General features: G+C 54.7%; 1 protein-coding gene across 1 annotated transcript; it reads right to left on the bottom strand.

Moving 5' to 3' along the window:
* Positions 1 to 1,992: 1,992 nt before the first annotated feature.
* SLC6A7 (solute carrier family 6 member 7) lies at positions 1,993 to 16,369 on the bottom strand. Its single transcript, XM_064458470.1, has 14 exons — positions 16,091 to 16,369; positions 9,947 to 10,127; positions 9,107 to 9,238; positions 8,306 to 8,540; positions 7,667 to 7,805; positions 7,227 to 7,361; positions 6,463 to 6,566; positions 5,763 to 5,887; positions 5,263 to 5,375; positions 5,049 to 5,180; positions 4,589 to 4,688; positions 4,144 to 4,244; positions 3,768 to 3,935; positions 1,993 to 2,793 (listed from the first exon to the last, which is right to left on the bottom strand). The coding sequence occupies exons 1-14, from the start codon at positions 16,121 to 16,123 to the stop codon at positions 2,578 to 2,580; spliced, it is 1,914 nt and encodes a 637-aa protein (XP_064314540.1). The 5' UTR covers positions 16,124 to 16,369; the 3' UTR covers positions 1,993 to 2,577.
* Positions 16,370 to 18,010: the final 1,641 nt, after the last annotated feature.

Here is an 18,010-nt window from a genome sequence, read left to right as displayed (position 1 = left end):
CGAAGGTTCTTGCAAAAACCCTGGGAGAAAGCCCTGGGAGAGCAGTGGGACACGCTGGGAGGCCAAAGCAGCAGAGGAGGAGGGGGTGCCCGTCTCCGGGGTCGTGGGGAGGATGGCATCGGACCCCAAACCACATTGTGGTGCAGGGTACGGATGCACCGCCAGTCCCGGGAGCAGGGTGTGCTGCCACGAATGAGTCCCACGCCTCCCCGTGCGCAGCCACACGTGGCCCAGGGGACGCATCCTCCGGCTGCCCCACTGCCCCGGCACCTTTCGCTCTTGGTTTCCCCTCACTGCTCTCAGCTTTGCTCCCCACCACATCCCCGGTGTAGTCGCTGCTCTGTCCTTCCCATCGCTCTGCAACACAACACTGATTGACAGCAGCTGCCAAGGGAGAGCCCAGAGGATCCCGGCATTACAGGAAGGATTTGGGGAATGTGGCAGGACCCCATGTGGGTAGGAAAAGGTCAGAGCCATGCAGAGACCAGACCAGCTTCATCAGTCTAAGGCACCTCCATCTCTGTGCTGTGGGAAGGCATCAGGCTCTCCTAGTTACTCTGTCACATTGCAGTTGGCAGCCACAATCTGAACTGTCCGAGTTGTCACCCACTCCATCACACCATGCAGACCCCTGTGTGTGTCCCTTTCGGGGCCAGCCCAGCCCGGGGACCCCGGCCAGCACCCACAGCGATGGCTGGGCAACACCATGACCTCCCGAGGCCTCCTGCTCGGTAAATAGTGTCAAGGTTAGAGCGAGGGATTCATTGGGGCCATAAATGTTTATGGCAGGCCCTCCCTGCTCCCCAGCAGCCACAGCCTGAACTTTCCATCAGCGACACTTTTATGGCTGGCCTCTAATGATTAACCCAGGGGCTAGCAGCCAAAGGTGCTTTGCAGCGTGGTCATGCTGCCAGAGCCCCACACGCCTGGAGAAGCTGGGGCTGGGGGACCACCATCGTCGCCACGAGCTGCAGCCACGATGGGGTGTGGTGAGGAGGACATGGAAAGCCGTCAGTGGTCCTGCAGGGAAAAGGAAGGGCAGAGCCAGCTGGGAAGGCAGAGCCAGCCGGGGAGGGAGCTCAGCATCCCCAGGCATGGGGAGCAGGGCGGGCAGGAGGAGAAGGTGTCAGAGCTGGACCTACACTCTTGGAGGAGCAAAGGCAATAATTAAATGTCCTCCACCATAGAGGAATATCGCCAAGGAAAACAGCAGCCTTGTGCCAGGATTCACCCTGGAAGCTCGGCCCATGGTGCTGGACTCAGGGCTGCATGGCCCATGGGGTTAATAGCGCAGTGCACTGGAGCCACATGCATAATACAGACATAAACCCTACTTTTTCTGTTTATCCTAGGTTTTTGGCTTTTACCTGACCAGGAGAGAATTTAGCAGGACAAAGTCCAGGAGGGCTGTGATCCCCATCCCTGGAAGCCCCCCTAGGTGTGCCCTTCGTGCATGCTGACGACCCCCCAAATAACCCACGTGGAGGCTGTGTCACACACTGCTTTTTAATGTTGAGCCAACAGTACATGGGACAAGGTGCACACGACACCGGAGTGATGGGGACTGGCAGCATCACGTCCAAACAGCCCTATCCAGGAGCTCATCAGCACCCCCAGGCCAGTGGTGTCGGCAGGAGATGGAGTCTCTGGGATATGGGCCCCAGGCTGAGCTACTCCAAAATCACACACAGGGACTGAAACCCAGCCCTTCACCTTTCCCTGGGAAAAGCAGCACCCGGGCTAGGGGCAGCCATCAGATCCCCCTCGGGGATGGGCATGGGTCCTCCTTTGGCACTGGGTCCAGCTGACACCTGTCCCCGACCTCTTGCACACATGGGCAACAGGTCACCCAGCCTCTTCCCTTCAGCTCACCCCAGCCCTGCCAGGCACCATGGGGAAGAGCTGCCCTGACCCACTGAGGTCCCTGTGGGATCTACAGGCTTGGAAAGGCCCAAGCTGGTTTATTTATAAAGCTTCCCCCCCTCCCCCCCTTCAAATTGTTTTTAACTGCTCATTTATTAGGTCAGATTTCTTTAGCAGGACATTGATTTGTGCTGGTTTTGCTGGAGTATCTTCATGTGAACAGAGCACACACTGTCCTCAGGACACGGAGGATATTACAATCCTTTCTTGCACGTGTTTGTAGGTTATTGGAGTTAAATACACATGAGCAGAGAACAGTCCAACACAGAGAACCTCTTCCTCCTCCCCAGCTCCTGCAGCCTGAGCATCCCTGCAGCCCGAGCATCCCTGCAGCCCAAGCATCCCTGCACGGGGAGGGCAGGTCTGGGGCCGAGGGTGAGAGTGGGGCAGCCCGGATGCTCGAACCAGACACCACCACATGAATGCACAGACTCATCACACAGCTTGCTATACTGAACAGAAACACTTCAGGGGCACTGGGGCGGGCAGCAGCTCCTTCCTGGCAGGACCAGGGCAGTGGTGAGGAGGTCGGCAGGGTCAGCAGCTCTCTACTGCTCCCCAAAAGACCCCCACGAACCGTCCTGAAGTGCCGCAGTGCAACCTGTGCAAATTGGAGGGGGGAGCCCCCTCCAGCCCACAGGGTGCTGGGTCCCCTCACATCATGGACTCCTCCTCCTCCTCCTCCTCCATCTCCCGGTCCACCTCAATGGCCGTGTTCTCATAGCTGGTGATGCCCCCGTATTTCCGCATGTGGACCATCAGCGGCTTGGGGGACTGGCTGCCGGCCAGGCTTGTCACATACATGCCAGTCCGGTTCTCCTCCAACGATGGGCCCCAGTCCATGGCGGGCCGGCTGGCTTGCTGGACTCGCTGCAAAGAGACAGGTGGAGGGAGCATGGGCACTCTGCACCAGTATCCCGTCCCCTCCCCATCTAGCACCCCCACCCAGCAGCTCGCCTACCCCTCCTCAGGGGCAGTGTGCTCTGCCAGCCCCGAGGGACTGGAAGAGCCCCCGATGAGGATGGGATGGGGTCAAAAGCTTGTCCTGAAACTTTCTGAGAAGGTAGTTCTGTATAAGTTCCCTGCTGTGGGCTGGGGAGGTATTACAGTCTGTGGGTGCTGGTGGTGAGCGCTTGCAGGAGGTAGGGGCTGTTGTAGGGCTGTGACCCTGTGGTTTGGTGTTAGAGTCACCCAGGTGAGGGGTTAGCCTCAGCCAAAGTGGTTCCTGGCCATGCCACTGTGCCCATGGCTGTGCCAAGCCAGGTTGCAGGCAATAAGTGCTCCAGCCGGTGAGTTGCTGCCTGGGGAGGGCAGCAAGCCCTGCTGCCTCTGCTTTTAACAGCCTGGGGAGAGCAGCAAAGCCCAGCCGGGGCTGGGAATACTGTGAGCAACCAGCAGCTCCATAACCTGCTCCTAGGCACAATCTTTCAGTGGAAGGATCCCACCTGTGCTGCCTGCATGGTCCAGCAGCTGCCTTCCTTGCTCTATCATGCTCTGCAAAATGGGTGCAAAGTTCCTCGTGCCCATGTCTGCCCCATGCAATGTACTTCCCCACAGGGCAAGGCATAGCAGGCTTGTTTTGGAGGGGGGATGTGCACAGGGCTGCCCCTTGGGAAGCAGCATGACTCAGCGCCTGCCTGGCATTGCAGGAGCAGACACTGCTGGAAATGCCCTGGGATGCACTGCTCTCTCACCCTATGGGCAGCAAGGAGGGATGAGGGCACACATCTCCAGGAGAGAAGATGCAGAAATTGTGGGAGGATACAGGCTCAGCAGCAGCTTGTGGTCACCCCTGCACATTTCTGGGTTGCTCCCCAGCAATGCCAGGCCCCAACACCCCCTACCTCCCACAGCGTCCCTTCTTCTTGGAGCACAGCCACCACCATGCCCAGGGGAATCATCAGGCAGGAGAGGACTCCCATGAGGATGCCCAAGACCTCAGCCCAGGCAGGGAAGCGGTAGCTGCCATACTCAGAGGGCTGGTACTTGATGATGTTGTACACCAGCAGAGCCTGCAGGATGGTAAGAAAGTGAGGTCAGCCCAGAGCTCTCTGAAGATCTCATGCTCACGAAAGGCCTGGAGACCTCACAGCAGAACCTGAATGGTCCCTGGGGTAGGAGACACCAGCAGAGTGATGTCTCACAAGGGGAGGGCATCGAGGGATGCTGGCACCACTGCAGCTCTCCAGCACCATCCAGCACCTCAAGCTGAGCAATTACCATCATTGTTGCTGGGGACAAGACCATCCAGCAGGCTCTGAAGTATGGCCCTGGTTTGAAGCCCAGCATCATGTGAATATCTCGGCAGAACCTCTTCATGCCTGGAGGAGGGAGACGGAGATGGACTCAGAAGCCCTGATCCCTCCCCCAGAGCCAGGTGCCTGTATAAGGTTGCCCTGCACTGACCAAAAGTTTGCATTCTTTACAGCAAAGCAGTGTCTGCCATCCCAGCTGGGAGACGCAGGAAGGGGGGCCCAGCTGGTGCTGTCAGAGGGACCAGGATCAGCACCCCAAGTATCTCTGGAGAGGTTAAACCAGTGATGGCCAAGAGGTGTTTCATGCTCCATTGGGAAGCTGCTGGCTCCCCTACTGCTCCCTCTAAATCCCTCTCTTCATACAGACAGCCCACTCCTCCCTGTGCCCCCGTGGGGACAGACCCCCTTACCATAGACACGTGTCACCACGAGGCAGGTAGTGATCACCACCACCATGAGACCAAAGCCAGCGCTGTAGTCATCCAGTAGGACCAGCCAGTACATCCCACCCTGTGTAGGCAAAGCACAGTGGCCAGCATCCCCAGGACCAACATCCCAATAAACACTCACCCATGTCCTCCCACTTTTGGGGACACATCCCCTTAGCCCCTTTGGGGGCACTGGGGAAGACAGCAGTCAGACACCCTCAGGGGACATCACACTCTCCTCCTGGGTTGATGCAACGACAGGAGTAACACTGTGTCATTCCCCTTGGACCTCACATCCTCAGGAAGCCCGGACTCATCGACTGTCTCCCCCCTTCTTAACTGATGTGGATACATGTGTCTGCAAACTGAGCCCCTGCCCTAAGGTCTTCCTAAAATGAGGCCCCAGCTGGTCCCCATGACATATCCAGCCCCACACCCTTACCTCTGTTGTGAGGATGAGCCCCATCAGGAAGAGAGCAATGCAGATGACAGCTGAGAAAAAAGCTTTTTTTGGCCGCAGGTAGTAGGGAAATTCATCTGTCACTGCCGTAACAATGGTCTCCATAAAGGCAAACTGCACACAAAGGAGAAGAGGGTCCCCTGAGCCCCCCGGGCTGCCTGGGCACCGCGGCTGGCTTGCTGGGCTCCATCCTTACCTGGCTGTCCAGGCCCAAGGTTAACAGCATGAAGAAGAACAGGAAAGACCAGAATGGAGAAAGGGGGAGCATTGTCATGGCCTGGGGGTACACCACAAAAGCCAGGCCAGGACCTGGGGGAGGCAAAGGACAGCAGGGTGAAAAGGGTGTGACAGCGCTGGGCACGGGGGGATGGAGGAGAGGAGAGCCCAGAAGAGCAGCACCATGGCAGGGACCTGCTGGCACTCTTGCAAGATGGGCAGAAGGGTTCCTGCAGCAGTGGGTGGAGAGGTGCAGGAGAACCAGCCTACTCCTTTCTCAGGCCTTTATTAGACATCACTTGGTGCTGCTCAAGGTTTGCACAGCAGGAATTGGTCTCCCCTCTTCCCTCCCCCTGGCCAGCTGAGCATACAGCTCCAGCCCTCACGCTGACACCCTCAGATGCCTTCCATCCTGGAAGGGATGCTCCTCAGTGCACCCAAGCAGAGGATGAAGTAGAAACGGTCTTCATTTGGCCTCACCTGCTTTTGCCACCTGGTTGACAGGGACCCCAAGCTCCTGGGACATGTATCCCAAAACAGAGAAGATGGCAAACCCTGCCAGGATGCTGGTGATGGCGTTGCCCAGGGTCACTATGAACGTGTCCCTGCAGAGGAGAAATAAGATGCTCTGAACATGTCCACTCCTTCCCACCCGACACCAGCGCACAGTGGCATTGTGAGCCCCAGGTGCCACAGGAAGGTGACCCAGTGTGATTCTCCTCCAGGGCCTCTCTTGCCATGTGCTTTCTAGGGTAAAGGGGAGTGTATATCTAACGACACGGGTCATCTTGTGGGGTTCTTCCCAAGCTTCTTTTTCCCCAGTAGAGGGGATCAGCCCAAATGTCCACCAGCCAGACTCTCTGCTGGTGACCTACAATGGATACTGGGGACAGGATGAACATGCATAATTAGCCTCAAATATCCTCAGCCTTCAGCACCTGCAGCCCAAAACTTCTGAGCCAGGCACCGTGTCTTGATGCTTAGGAGAATCTTCCACAGATCCTGCTGTCCCTCACAAGCCTGTGCAAGCTGCCAGGTATCTGTAAGGTGCTTGGGCAAGGAACAGTGCTGGGTCACCGTGTGCTGCACCACGTGCTTCTGCTGACTTTGAACCCACCAGATGAGATTTTCATGGCTCCCCTCAACCCACAATTTTTACGAGACAGCAGCTGGCTCCCACCTGTAGATATTCTGATGGAAGGTGTTGTATGAGGCAAAGGTGAGGAGGCCCCCAAAGCCTACCCCAAGGGAGTAGAAAATCTGCAAGGCTGCCTCGATCCACACCTGGGGAAGGAAACAGATCTGAGGAGAACAGGGGTTTGGAAGCCTCCCCCTGAGGAAGATCCCCCAGCACATCTTCCCCAGCCCTCCAAGCAAGCAAAGTCTGCAGGGTCTTCGCCTTTCCTTGCTAACACACTCTCCACTCGTAGTAGGTCGGCTGGTTAGTGAAATGGCTGATGAGGGCGTTTTAGAGCCAGCCCTGCATGGCATTAAAGGCCCTTGTAAAACTGAATGGTCTCTGCTACCAACACTGCTGACCCAAGGAAACTCCCTGCTCCGAAAACCAAGAAAAACAGAACAGCCAAATCCACCATGGGCACTCATCGCCAACACCCAGCCTGCCACAGGGGCTGGGCTAATCCTGCCCATGGGCCTGGTACCCAGGGGAGAGGGTGAGCATACCATCCCCTGCATGGACAGCCAGGAACACAGGCATGCAGCTGGGCCAGGTGGGAAGAGCAGTATAGACAAGGTGTGGAGCAAGGACAGGTTGCTGAAAGGCAAATACTGTTGGTCTGGGAGCTGCCAAGAGCTGCCCAATTTTGGATCGGGGGGTGGCCAGAAATGGCACCCAAGTAAGGGAACCACCTTTGTTGTGTGCTAGAGATGACACAAGAATATTCATTTTTGTGTCTTGAACACGTTGTACAAGGTCATGCTCACCTTGGAAGACAGCAAGTGATCAAACTGGGGTGTGAGGTAAAACCGGATCCCCTTCCAGGCTCCCTCCAGGGTGACGCCACGAATGAGCAGCATCACCAGGATGAGGTATGGGAAGGTGGCAGTGAAGTACACGACCTGCGGGAGAGCAGAGCCAGCTGGAGAGCTGGGAGTGAGAGCACAGTACAAAGTGCTCCCCCCCAGCCCTGCCCCCAGGGTGGGACACTGCATTGCCTGGCATCACCCTGCAGTGCTGGGGTCTTGGGGTGCAGCAGGGCAAGTGGTGTCAGCCCTGCTGGTGTCTGGGTTTGCAAGCCATCCCTGAAGTGGCCTGTGTCCAGCTGGTGCTGTTTATGGGTCTCACTTTCGCAGATGTCCAGAGAATCGCAGGCACGGGTGAGCATTGCTGTAGATCCCCGCAAAAGAGACTGTCAGGCCCTTACCTTGCCAGAGGATTTGACTCCCTTTAGGATGCACAGATAGACAATAGTCCAAGAAAGGAGCAGGCACAGACACAAGTTCCAGCGGATCCTCCCAGGATCCCCAATCCCAGAGCTCCCTTGGATGTGCAGGACATATCGGCTAGGGCAAAAGAACTGCAGGTGAGCAGCCACAAGCACCCCCCACCATCTTCCAGAGTCCCTCTCTGAACCTAGCAAAGCCTCTGCTGCAAAAAATAACCTTGTCAAAAATCTCAGCAAGGCACTGGCAGCTATTTGCCGGGGAAGGGGAGACGTTGATGCGATTTCTGCACCAAACATTAAAGGGCCCAGAGGGGATGCCTGGTGGCTTGAGGGCAAATTCCCAGCTGGTCCAGGCATGGGGTGTACTTCAGTCTAACATATCTCCAGGCCAGCAAGGCAGGACTAGATCATGGACACTTCCCACATCCCAGAGACATGACCCAGAGGCTAAACTGGGATATCACCCACAGCTGACCCCAGGAGTCCATCACTACACCCACAACGCCCACTATGCCATGAGATATGCAGCACAGACCTTCACCCCTCATCGGATCCCCATGCTCTCCCCAGTTGGATGCCAACCATGTCCTCACAGCCAGGTCAGGCTGACCTCTTTACCTCCAGTACTCCTCGCTGGGGCTGACGGTGTTGGTGATGTTGATGGGGAAGGTGGTGTTCCCTGCCTTGATGATGTGGTGGTCCAGGCACAGGTCGGTGTTCCACCAGTTGCCGCAGTGCTGCCAGGGCAAGTCGCTTGTGAGGGATGCAAAGAGGTAGAAGAGAACGTAAGCAATGATCATATTGTAGTAAATGGCCACCAGGGAGACGATGAGGATCGTGCCCATGCCAATGCCTGGAGGAAGGAGAGGGTAAAGGAGGAGTGAGCCTTCTCTCTGGAGTGGAGCACATCCAAAACCAGGGTCAACACACTGGATCTCAGCAGCCAAATGTTTAACCAGTCAGAGGTTCACCTGGTGGGGGGAGCCTCCTATTGCCATTATACCCTGTGGACATGCCTTCTCTGAGTTGATGATCCATTGCATCATACAGATGATTTTACTCCAACTTAATGTTGAGAGAGTGAAAGTAATTGATTTGAACTTTTTTTGAACTACCTTTGTCTTTAACAGTTATTGTTTAGCTTTGATGCTATATTTTGTAAACTAGCTGGCTTAATAATTTTCATACAATTTCTAGAGGTGATCGTGACATCATGAAGACTGATAGATCTTATATATTTTTCACAGCTAATAAAACAGCTAACCCAGAAGTCCAGCCTGCTCCGCCAGGATTCCCCCAGGATTTAACCTTTGATTCTAACAAGAGCTTTGAGGATCATGGGACAATGCTGCTGGTCCATGTCCTCGTCAAGCAGCTCTTCCAGAGATCCCACAAAGGCTCTGGGCTTCACTCACGCACCTTTAAAGAGAGGGCTTATCTTCCAGACGGCGAGTGGCCCCAGGCTGGAGAACTGGCCAAGTGACAGCTCCATGAAGAAGATGGGGATCCCACAGATGGCCAGCATGATGAAATAAGGAACCAGGAAAGCTCCTGCAAGAAGCAAGAAAAACACCCTAAAAGTAACACAGAGCAAACACCTAAAGCCCATCTATGATAAGCACTAAAGTTCATCCAACATCTGTGGCCCTGAGGGATCTACACCAAAATCTGGATGACAGCAAGGGGTAGCAGCTCACCATTAGTGCAGGAGGAAGGTGCTGGGATTCACCCAGTGCCATGCTTTCTCCCTCTGCACAGACTGTCTTTTCTCCTTGAATCTTTTGCAAACACCATGAAATTCTCCAATTGTTATTGCATGCAACAAGCAGTTACTCTGGGAGTAGTTGAACAAGCTGGTCACTTTGCACCATCACACTGGGATCTTGCACTGCTAAAGGCTCGCTTTCCTCCTTCAGTACCTGGGAAGCATTTGCTGACCCCACTGAGTGCTGGAGGACACCAGACCAAGAAGCTATTGGAAACCAAGGGGGACGCTCAGGTGGTATTCAGTTCAGCATGGATCTGGGGATGTCTCCAAGGCCATGAGTGCAGAGGTGGACCAGTGAGTCCCTTCCACACATGGGTTCAGGTGGCTAATACCCTACAGCAAGCATGAGGGGCAGGAGGAGGCTTCACCCCACAACAAGAGATGCTACTTCCCAGCCCCAAGAAGGGGAAGGGGCATCTCTTCAAAGACACAGCCCACCAGCCCAACTCAGTGAGTGGGAGTCATGACCACTCCAAAGGATGCCCAAGTACCTCCTCCATTGGTGTAAGCCCTGTAGGGGAACCTCCAGACGTTTCCGAGGCCCACACAGTATCCGATGCAGGAGAGGAGGAAATCCAGCCGCCCTGTCCAGTTCCCTCTGTCTTCTAGGCCCTCAGAGCCCAGGTCCCCGTCCTGGCTGCTGGGGCTCACCAGGAGCTCTGGCGTCACCGGCTGAGCAAGAGGACAGGGATGGGAGAGAGCAACCAGGGGTGGGGAAGGAATGAAAACAAGGAATGAAAGACAGTAGAGAGGGAAGGAATGCTGAGAGCTCGAGTGTGAATTGGTGACCCCAAATCACAGCATTGACACTTGTCCCTTGATGATACCCTCTCCCAGCAGTTCTTTGTGCACCACCCCAGCCAACATCCTGCTCTGCAAGGAAAGATATGGACAGGCTGGAAGGGGTCCAGAGAAGGGCCACCAAGATAATCAAAGGACTGGGAAGCTGCCATACGTGGATAGGCTGGGAGAGCTGGGTTTGTTCAGCCTTGAGAAAAGGAGGCTTATTGGGGATCTCATCACCGTGTACCAGTACTTAAGGGGTAGCTACAAAGAAGATGGAGACTCCCTTTTCACAAGGCGTCACATGGAGAGGACAAGGGGGGATGGACACAAGTTGCTCTTGGGGAGATTCTGATTGGACACGAGAGGGAAATTTTTCACAGTGAGAACAGTCGCCGTTGGAATAATCTCCCCAGGGAAGTGGTTGGCTCCAACACAATGGACAAGACTGGCTGGACAGGGTGCTGGGCCATCTTGTCTAGACTGTGCTCTTTCTAGAAAAGTTGGACTAGATGATCTCTGAGGTCCCTTCCAACCTGTGATTCTGTAAAATATGATCCAACATGGCCAGAGCTCCCCTGGAAAAGGCAAGATGGCCCTTGATCACCCTGGGATGCCAGGGCCCATCATGCAACCCCAGTTCCCCAAGAAATCCTTTCAAGGGCCCATAAACTTTCCTGATCTCCTGCAGAGCTTAGGCATGAGGCCTGCAGGGGAAGAAACATTACCAGAGTGCCAGGGAGTGCGATGCTCCCAGACCCTGACATGCCAGGCACTCAGCTGCCATTAAACACTGTGAGTTTTTTATGTTTTTCCAACTGCCAAAAGCCTACACTGTGGGGATTTAGTGGCGTGCTCCTGGTGGTCCCTGCTGAGCAAGCTCCTTCCAGCTTTCCTAGTCTGCGCTGGGTCAGTGAGGCACAAGCAGCTCTTCAGCAGGCAGGGGATTAACCCATTCTCTTCCTCTCTGGAGGTGTCCCAGCTCTGCAAGAGGGAGGTGCGAGTCCTGCAATACATTTAGATTGGGGTGATGCACCAAGAAGGCTCCTTGGCATCTGTGTGTGTGTGCACATCAGGTCTGCAATGAGCTATTCGGTCTATCAGAACTTCTCTAACCTCCTGACCCTGGGAGAGCAGGGAGGGCATCCCCACCAGCTCCCATCCCACTGGCAGTCACCAAAGCTGAAAGCCTTGTCTAGCAGCTGCCAGGTGAGATCCCATCACAGATATCCCCTTGGCAAGACTGGGCAGCAAAAAGGGGTGGGATAAGGATCCTGTCCCTGTACAGCTGATGTGCCCCTGGCTGGGGGCATATCAGTTTTGGCTGGTATTGAGGCACAGAGACAGAAGGATGCTGGGGTCCCTGCTGACAGGGCACCAGGACCAGGGCAGAAGGAGCCTGTTTAGGAGCCTTCCCTTCCTCCTGGACTCTCAAAAGGAAAAAGCAGCCATCTCTGTGTTCCTGAGTTCATGGGTTGTAAGGAACAAGCCCATGGGATGTGGTTGAAGGAGAGGGACGTGGACTTGGAGGGATCAGCCAGAACGAGGTGTGGGTCCTCTGGCCACCAGTGAGCATATGTGCTCAGAGCCCACAGCAGACCTCCATCCCGCAGGAAGGCCAGAGCCAGCTGGCAAGAAGAGCCCAGCGCTGACCTGCTGCAGCCCCTGGGAAGGTGGCAGCCACCTCCTCTCCTCCTTTCTGCCTCATCCTCCTCCTCGTCTTCTCTGGCCGGACTGCAGGATGCTTCTGCTGCTGGTTCCCATGGAGACCAGAAGCCGTGTTGCTGATGGCGATGGCCCACGCTCCCACCCTTCACAGGGTGCACCCTGGTCCTCCAGCCGAAGGCACCAAACACAGAGGCGAACGTGTCCCCACCCAGCATGCAAAACCCTCAAAGTACAGGACAAACCAAGGCAAACGCTTCCCAAAGCCAACCTGAAATGCACAGCCTGAACAAAGGCATTACACTAAACCCCACCATTAAAAGCCCGTCCCTGCTGGATGCCACCATCACAAGGCAAGGGCCAGAAGAAAAGCTTCAGAAACACAGGCTGAGAAGTCAAAATGTGACCCATATATAATACTATTGCTATAAAAACGTTGCTACCTGGCAGCCCTCCTGCAGCGGTTTAGCACAGCTCTCTGGCTTAGCAGCTTCGCCAAACCGTGGCCATGCCTGCTAATTAACCCAGTGTGTACAGCAGGCATGACCAGCAGCTACCTGTGCTTGCAGGTGATGGGCAGACTGCTCTGCAACCTCCCTCCCAGAATTTTCAGCTGCTGAAACCTGTATTCACAAAGGTCCCTGGCCAGGTAGGGACAGGAGCTTTGGGGCCATAACAGTTTGGTCTTCCCCCCAGAAAAGGCTTCCCAGTCCATCACACTGCCTGGGGAGCTCTTGCTTTCCAGGTTTGCATCACAGAAAAACAGCAAGCAGGGACGCTGGGGGATCATTAAATTCTCTTGCCTAATTCCTGCACCTCTGCCTGAATCCTAAACAGCTGCAAGAGGACCTGCATGATCTGATGAAATGCAGGTGCCCATCCATCAGATGTAGCATGAAAATGAACACAGAAGCAACAAAAAGAAAAGGAAGTAACCAACTGGATCTTTTCAAAACTGTATGTGGGCCAGTCCCCATCTCGGTCACACTTTTCAAAGGCCATGGGATGCAGTTTGTCACCCGTGTCTTGGTGATGACCCCAAGGATGGTGACATTGCGGTCCCCATTGGGCAGGTTGGGGAGACACAGGCCGGGGTTACAGCTGGAAAACACACACAGAGTTTGCTTCATGACTGCGATGCCCCAAAATACCCCAAAACATAGTCTTTCCATAGAAATCACAGAAATCCTGGCCTATTTGCCTAACTTAAAATGAATTGCAAAATGCAGTATTTTAGGATTCCAGCCCATCTTTGTCCTAAATAGCAGAGAGATGCACAAGTCTCTACTTCAGGCTGCTGGAAATCTCACACACCGGCTCAATTCCAGCCTGTTTTTTTTAGGACTAATGCTGCCTTCCAGCCTTTGTCGTAACAGGATTTTTCTTTTTCAGCGGCAGCCAAAGTGCTTTAGTGGTATGATACTGCTCTAGTGCTTTCCACCATCAACTGCCATCTTTCAAACCATCTCGCGGTTATAAACAGACGGGGACTAACAGCTCCCTTGGCAACCACGTCCTCTTTGAATGTGGCATCACTTTGAATTATTCACCAGAAGATGCTCCCAAAGAAGTCAGCAAAGCAAAGGTCACTGAGAAGAAAAAGAACCTTAGGCTCTGCCAAGATAAGAGCTGGCTTCCATAAGGAAATCGCCCAATGCTAATTATTTTCTGTAAACCGATTTACCTAAACTAGTGCAAAACTCACCTGTATCCATGAAAGAACAGCCAGATTAAAGTTACTTTTTCATCATAATTTGTCTCTATTCAAACGGGCATTGTGGGGTTATTTTGTCAGTGTTTTGTGCATGGACCACAGCCTTTGACTGGGAGAAATGCCACCTAACGCCAGATTTCTTCCCTGCGGATCCGAGCCGTGTGCGAGCACAGCACGTCTGTAAGGTGTGAGTCACTTAGGATTAGTTTTAATTGCCTGTTAATCTCTTCGAGAAAAAAAAACAAAACACCACAACCTAAAAATTAATTCAAATATAATATCACTTAGAAAGTGAAGTAAATAAAACTTCTCTATGGTGTGGAAGAGCCCCTTGAAGGGCTGCGCTAACCCCGGGTTCCCCCAGCACATGCCAGGAGAGGGAGCAAGCGATGCTGGAACCAGCACAGGGGGTTTGGGGGGCTGGAGGTTGCTAAGTCTAAAGCAAACTCATTACAGTGATGTCCAGAGCACAGGGAGCATGTACAGCTGCAAATAATTATGGCCTTTCATCTGAAAACTCTGGGGAAGGAGCGGGAAGGTTTGAAGCAGTCTGTGGCAGGCAGAGGAGGGCAGTGGCTCGTGCAGGAGGATGCTGTTCGGCAGACTGGCCAGGTACGGGGAAGGGCAGCCCAAATCCTGGGCCCCACCGCTGTCCTCTGTGGGCTTTAGCCCATTTCTCCCAAATAACGCCCCCCCCCCCCCCCCGCCCCAAATAAATAAGCAAACAAATATAAAACATCCACTCAGCTCTCCTGGAAATACTATTATGCAAAAGTCAACCTGAAATCCTTAGAGCCTGAGAAAGATCTCTATTTGAGAGGAATTTCCATATGTCTTAAACATGTCTCACGAAAAGGCTTAAAACTCCAGGCTCACTGATGGTAAGTGGATCATAATGAGAGGGAGAGGAGGCTGTCGGGGTCCCGGGGCAGGCACTGCAGCTGGGGCTATGCAAACTCCTCCGTCAGCCACCACCAGCTCTGGGCAAGCCCGATGCCAGCATCAGACATGGTGTTCCCAAGGTGCCAGGTGGCTGTGAGCACCAGGTTCACCATCCGGAGCTCAGCAAGAATATTTTTGGGTAATGAAGGACAGCGGGGTCCTGAGCAGCACTGGCAATGGGGAAAATAACTTGGAGACATCTGCTTTTCATTCCAGCTGATCACCGTGGGACTAAATGAATTCCTGAATAAATGTTAAACAGAATCACCAGCAGCAGAGGAATTCTTTCAAGTATCTCAAAAGGCCTTTGGAAGGGACAAAGACAACTTTTAATGGATCTTGCAGTCACAAAGTAATCTGAAAAAGCAATCTGTAGGAAAGAGGAGGAGAGGGAAGAGCCAGATGATGCCTCCAAACAACAGCGGAGAAAGGTAGGCAGCCCTGAGGCTGCCAGGACCATCGGTGAGCTTCTGGCTTTCACCAGGACACTGCTGGCTTTTTTACATCATGTCCCAATATCCTAGGAATTTCCTGGCAGAGATGAAACTCTCCTGGGTTTTCATTCCTCTGAAAGCTGGCACAGGTTGGAGTTGCCCTGCCCTCTGGTTAGTGGGCATGGTTTGGCAGCGGGCAGATCCGAAGGGGCTCACAGCCCTGGGTCACTGCCTGGGATGCTCTGGGAAGGACTGAACCACCAGCAGCAGCAGCGTGTCCCCACGAGGGAGCTGTGGTTGCCAGCGGGATGGGTACAAGAAGGTTCCCAACATGGGGAGAGACAAGGGACACAGACACCCTGGTAAAAGTGAAGTGGCAGTGGAGGGCAGCCTGGGATAGAAAAGCCTGAAAGCTGGGCTTAAAGAGGGTTTACGGCAGGCCATATAAAGGGTTTCTAGCTCTGCCAGCTGCCAAAGGGCACTAGGGGAGTTCAGGGTCCCGCACTACCCAGACCTCTTTAAATCCTATCGAGGAGGAGGGTATCCTAGCTGCAGGTGGGAAAGCCACTGCCCAGCTCCCTGTGTTCATCCTGGCGTGGGGGGAACCCCTCACTGCCCCCCCAAGACCGGGCAGTCCCCAGGGCTGATGGGAGCAGCGTCCCTGGGGTGCCATGCTGCGGGAAGCCAGCTCTGCCCCCGGGTGCCCACCCACAGCTGCCGGCCAGACACAACATGAATCATCACCGGCAGCACCTGCTTGCAGGGGAGGGATGGGAGAGAGCATCCAGCCAGCTGGAGCGGGCAGCAGGCAGATCTGCCCGCAGATCTGCCCACAGCTCAGGGCCTCTGTGGTCTGCTAACTGCAGCGAGTCAGGAGCAGTCATTACATTATGCCCCCCATTCCTCTCCCCACGATCCCGCTTCAGCCCTGTGCACGCACACTATCACACTATCCCTGTTCATGATCGCTGCCAAGGAAAAGTCCACCGGCTGCACACGGAGGCTCCCCGGGCAGGGGCTCGCAGAGCGATGGGCACACCTTGCCCCCATTCCCCAGCTCCCAGCCCTGGGGGGCACCCCCACTTCCCGGCTCTCACCTCCCGGAGATGCTGCTGCCGAATCTTCTTCATCCCAGAATCCTGTTGCTACGTGCTCCCTGCTCTGACACTTTTTCCTCCGGCAATAGGGAGGGAGAAGGGGGAGCGGGCGAAGCGATAACAGGCAAGGAGGGGTGCCACTTTCCTGCCGGCTGGGCTGGCGGGGCGGAGGGAGGAACGGGGAATGGGGGAGAGGGGCTGGTGGAAAGGTTTGCGTGGAGTTGAGGATGGCTGCGCGCTGAGCAGGGAGGGAGGAGGGGACGGCTCTCGCAGGCTGGAGAAGGGCTGTCTGTCAAACGCACCCCTGCCGGGGAGGGGGGTCTGGGACCTCAGCCCCCCGCTGGGGCAGCGAGGAGGAACTGCTGCTGCCTTACTCATGCCACAGATGCATCAGGTCTCCATAGGGATGGACCTGACTTTGCAGACACCCTGCCACTGGGCACACTGGTGATCCAATATGCCCCAGGAAGCAGTGGAAGCAGTGCAAGTGCAGATGCCAGAAGCTCCCAGCATCTTTCTGTCCAGCTCTGAAATGATTTTCCAATGGCAGGACATGTCTGGAGCCTGAGCAGGTCAGAAGTTACTTCCCTCTGTGCTGCCCAAGCCCAGTCCCCAGCCCAGGGGAGGGGGATGCTCAACAGCCTTTGGTCCCTTTGGGTAGGACCAGAGCATCTTGCCATGCTGGGGACAAGAGCGATCCTCAGGCAGACCCCAGGGTGAACAGCTGAGTCCAGTATATCATGGACCCAATGCCCAATGCACAGGTCACATCTCCAGGGTTCGGACATCCCTGTTGAGTCAGCGGTGGGATCCTACAGCCCCAAATCCCAGGGAGATGTGGGCTTTTCCCTGTCATGCTCCATCAGATCCCCAATGGTGTGGCAGAGTACTGATCTTTGGCTTCTTCTCCAGCTTTCATGGTGGGAAATGTCCCCTGCAGGGCTGCAAGAAGGGACAACCACTCATGCCCCAGGGCCAGTGCAGTACCAGGAAAGCTGCTGTGTGCCTCAGGATCCATAGTAATGCCTCTTTCCCTTGATAATAACCTCTTGTCCTTCACTTTCTCCCTGGGCAGTGCCCAGTCCATTGCAGGTGCATTCCTTTTCCTTGCAAATGACATATGGCACTCCAACCTGGACCAGACCTGTCCTCAGCTGCTTTGCTCAGGTTTAAGGCTGAGCAGGCAGCACTGAGGATGTGGAGGACAATGACAGGGCTGGGACCAAGAGGACCCAGCCTGCCTGATGTAAGAGCAAATCTCCCTGACATCTAATGGCAGTCATGCTCCTACAGCCCTCCAAGCACTTCTGACAATTTTCCCTGAAAGGAAAGGGAGTCTGAGCAGACACATTTCTGCAGAATCCCACATGATGAAGTGGCTCAGTGTTTGTACAGTGGGTCTTTCAGAGCTAACATTTACATGGATTTCCCAGCGGGAAAGGAGGAAGGAGCAAACTATATAATCCAACAAACATCTTTGTTCACACACTCACAGCTTCCTCAAAAAAAAGTCTTTGGGAATTCACCAATCCAGGTTTTATCTGCCTTGGACTTATCCATTGCTTTTCCCTCTGCTGGGATGCTGGTGGGGAATGCTGAGCCCAGAGCTGGACAGGCTGGCAGCCAGGGCACTGTCCTAGCCAAACCCTTCCTGCTAGGGACAGGGATGCTTTTTTTGCCTTTCATGCCTGTGTGATCTGAATCACCCCTTTGGCTTTTTCCCTTGGGATTCACTTAAAGGGAAGTGTGCCATGGCCACTGCCACAGCATAGGAGGGGACAGGCTGGTGCCACCTTGCTACAGCTGCTCCAGCCTTGCGTTGCCAGCATGGACCAAGCCCTGCACAAACCACCCAGCCTTCCCTGGGTGGATTTGAAGCCCCTGTCTTCTTGCCTCCAGGGCATTATTTACCAGCAGAGA

The sequence above is a fragment of the Phalacrocorax carbo genome, chromosome 8 (assembly GCF_963921805.1).
Source record: "Phalacrocorax carbo chromosome 8, bPhaCar2.1, whole genome shotgun sequence".
Classification (NCBI taxonomy): domain Eukaryota; kingdom Metazoa; phylum Chordata; class Aves; order Suliformes; family Phalacrocoracidae; genus Phalacrocorax; species Phalacrocorax carbo.
The sequence above is the reverse complement of the archived record's forward strand: the minus strand, read 5'-3'. Positions and strand labels throughout refer to the sequence as shown.